This window comes from Penaeus monodon, chromosome 15, assembly GCF_015228065.2.
Source record: "Penaeus monodon isolate SGIC_2016 chromosome 15, NSTDA_Pmon_1, whole genome shotgun sequence".
In the NCBI taxonomy this organism is placed as follows: domain Eukaryota; kingdom Metazoa; phylum Arthropoda; class Malacostraca; order Decapoda; family Penaeidae; genus Penaeus; species Penaeus monodon.
In genome coordinates this window covers 8,377,170-8,378,386 of record NC_051400.1, presented here as the reverse complement: position 1 = coordinate 8,378,386, position 1,217 = coordinate 8,377,170, and the positions used below count along the sequence as shown (strand labels likewise).

General features: G+C 42.1%; 2 protein-coding genes across 3 annotated transcripts in view; one reads left to right on the top strand and one right to left on the bottom strand.

The window, feature by feature from the left end:
• LOC119581732 (ankyrin repeat and SOCS box protein 12-like) overlaps positions 1-530 on the bottom strand; it is a 7,975-nt gene extending 7,445 nt beyond the window's left edge. Inside the window, exon 1 of one of the 2 annotated variants that reach the window (XM_037929862.1) lies at positions 211-530. The gene's annotated coding sequence lies outside the window, so the exon portion shown is untranslated. Of the gene's footprint in view, positions 1-157 lie in introns of both variants that reach the window. The other variant, XM_037929861.1, reaches the window with a different exon arrangement.
• Positions 531-640: 110 nt separating this feature from the next.
• The window catches only part of LOC119581733 (cation-dependent mannose-6-phosphate receptor-like), a 17,359-nt gene continuing 16,782 nt past the window's right edge, over positions 641-1,217 (top strand). The window contains exon 1 of the mRNA XM_037929864.1: positions 641-918. Within this exon, the coding sequence (XP_037785792.1) occupies positions 740-918 (179 nt within the window). The 5' untranslated portion in view covers positions 641-739. The remainder of the gene's footprint in view (positions 919-1,217) is intronic.

The following is a 1,217-nucleotide window of genomic DNA, read 5'->3' as shown; positions in this document are numbered from 1 at the left end:
GAATAAACTGTTTGTGAAAGAAAGAGTCTCACCATCACCTTACCAAAATAAAATCCTAAAATAAGAGCACAAATCAAACACTAGAACTATTTAAATAAAAAAATATTCCTTAAATTACAATTTATGCATCAGATTAATTCTTACAAATGTTACCTACATGTGCGATCAGACCACCAAAACAAACGTGAAAGTAGGCGCGAGCTGCCTTACCTGCGACTGCCCCGCTGTAGTTGCGGCCCAAGAACCTAGTTTTGCGATTATTTTTAGCATGGTCGCCTCTGCTCTCCATCCCGAACCCGTCCAGCCTCGCCCCCTTTCCAAAATAGAACCAGCTGAGAGGAGGATCCCGATCCCCCCCGAAGGCGGATCCGATCCTCCTCCGCCGCCGGAAGGAGCACTCGATCCTCTCTCAGACATATTTTGGACATGTCGGAGCTTTGCGAAAAATGAATATTTCCTGCGTTCAAATAACCTCACCGGAGCAATGGAACAATGCCATCTCTTATATTCAAGTCAAAATCATCCTTTCCCGGAGGTTTTGGTCACGTGATATAAAAGATGTAAACAAAGCTGCTTTCGAAGGCGGCTTCCTATTGGTCGAGCTTCGCCTCCTCGCCACGTGATTGGCTGAGGCGACGGCCGCGCGGTGAAGATAACAACAGCTGTGTTTACAAATACAACCCGTCGTTGCCATTCTGCGACGCCAATTCACAGCACGAGAAAACACTTTTTTATTACTATGCTTGTGTCGTATCGGGAAAGAAAGGGCTCTAGGATGATGTGGGTTTTGGGCGTGTTGTTTTGCCATCTAGTTGTGGTGAGAGCAGGTTGTGATATTGATAAATCCGTCACCAACCAGACCGAGAGGAACCTTCAGACCAATTTGCTTCAGAAACTTAAACCGATTTTTGGCGTGAGGTGAGTCGCTGGCTTTAGGAGGTGTGTGTAACTGGAAAATGTTATTTGAATTGCTGAGAACTTGTGGAAGAAGTTGCACGAATTTATTCGCAAAATATATACAAGTATTTTTTTAACCAGTATTCCAGACTGGAAACTTGTGCAGCTAGAAGTAAACTTTTCTGCATTATTTTCTTGTTATATTTTAAAATGATATTCAATGGTAGTTAAAGTCTTAGCTGAGAAATATTCATAAATAGCTGCACAATAATTGTCAATATCCTTTACAAATTATTTAGTTTGGAAAACAAGATATGAAG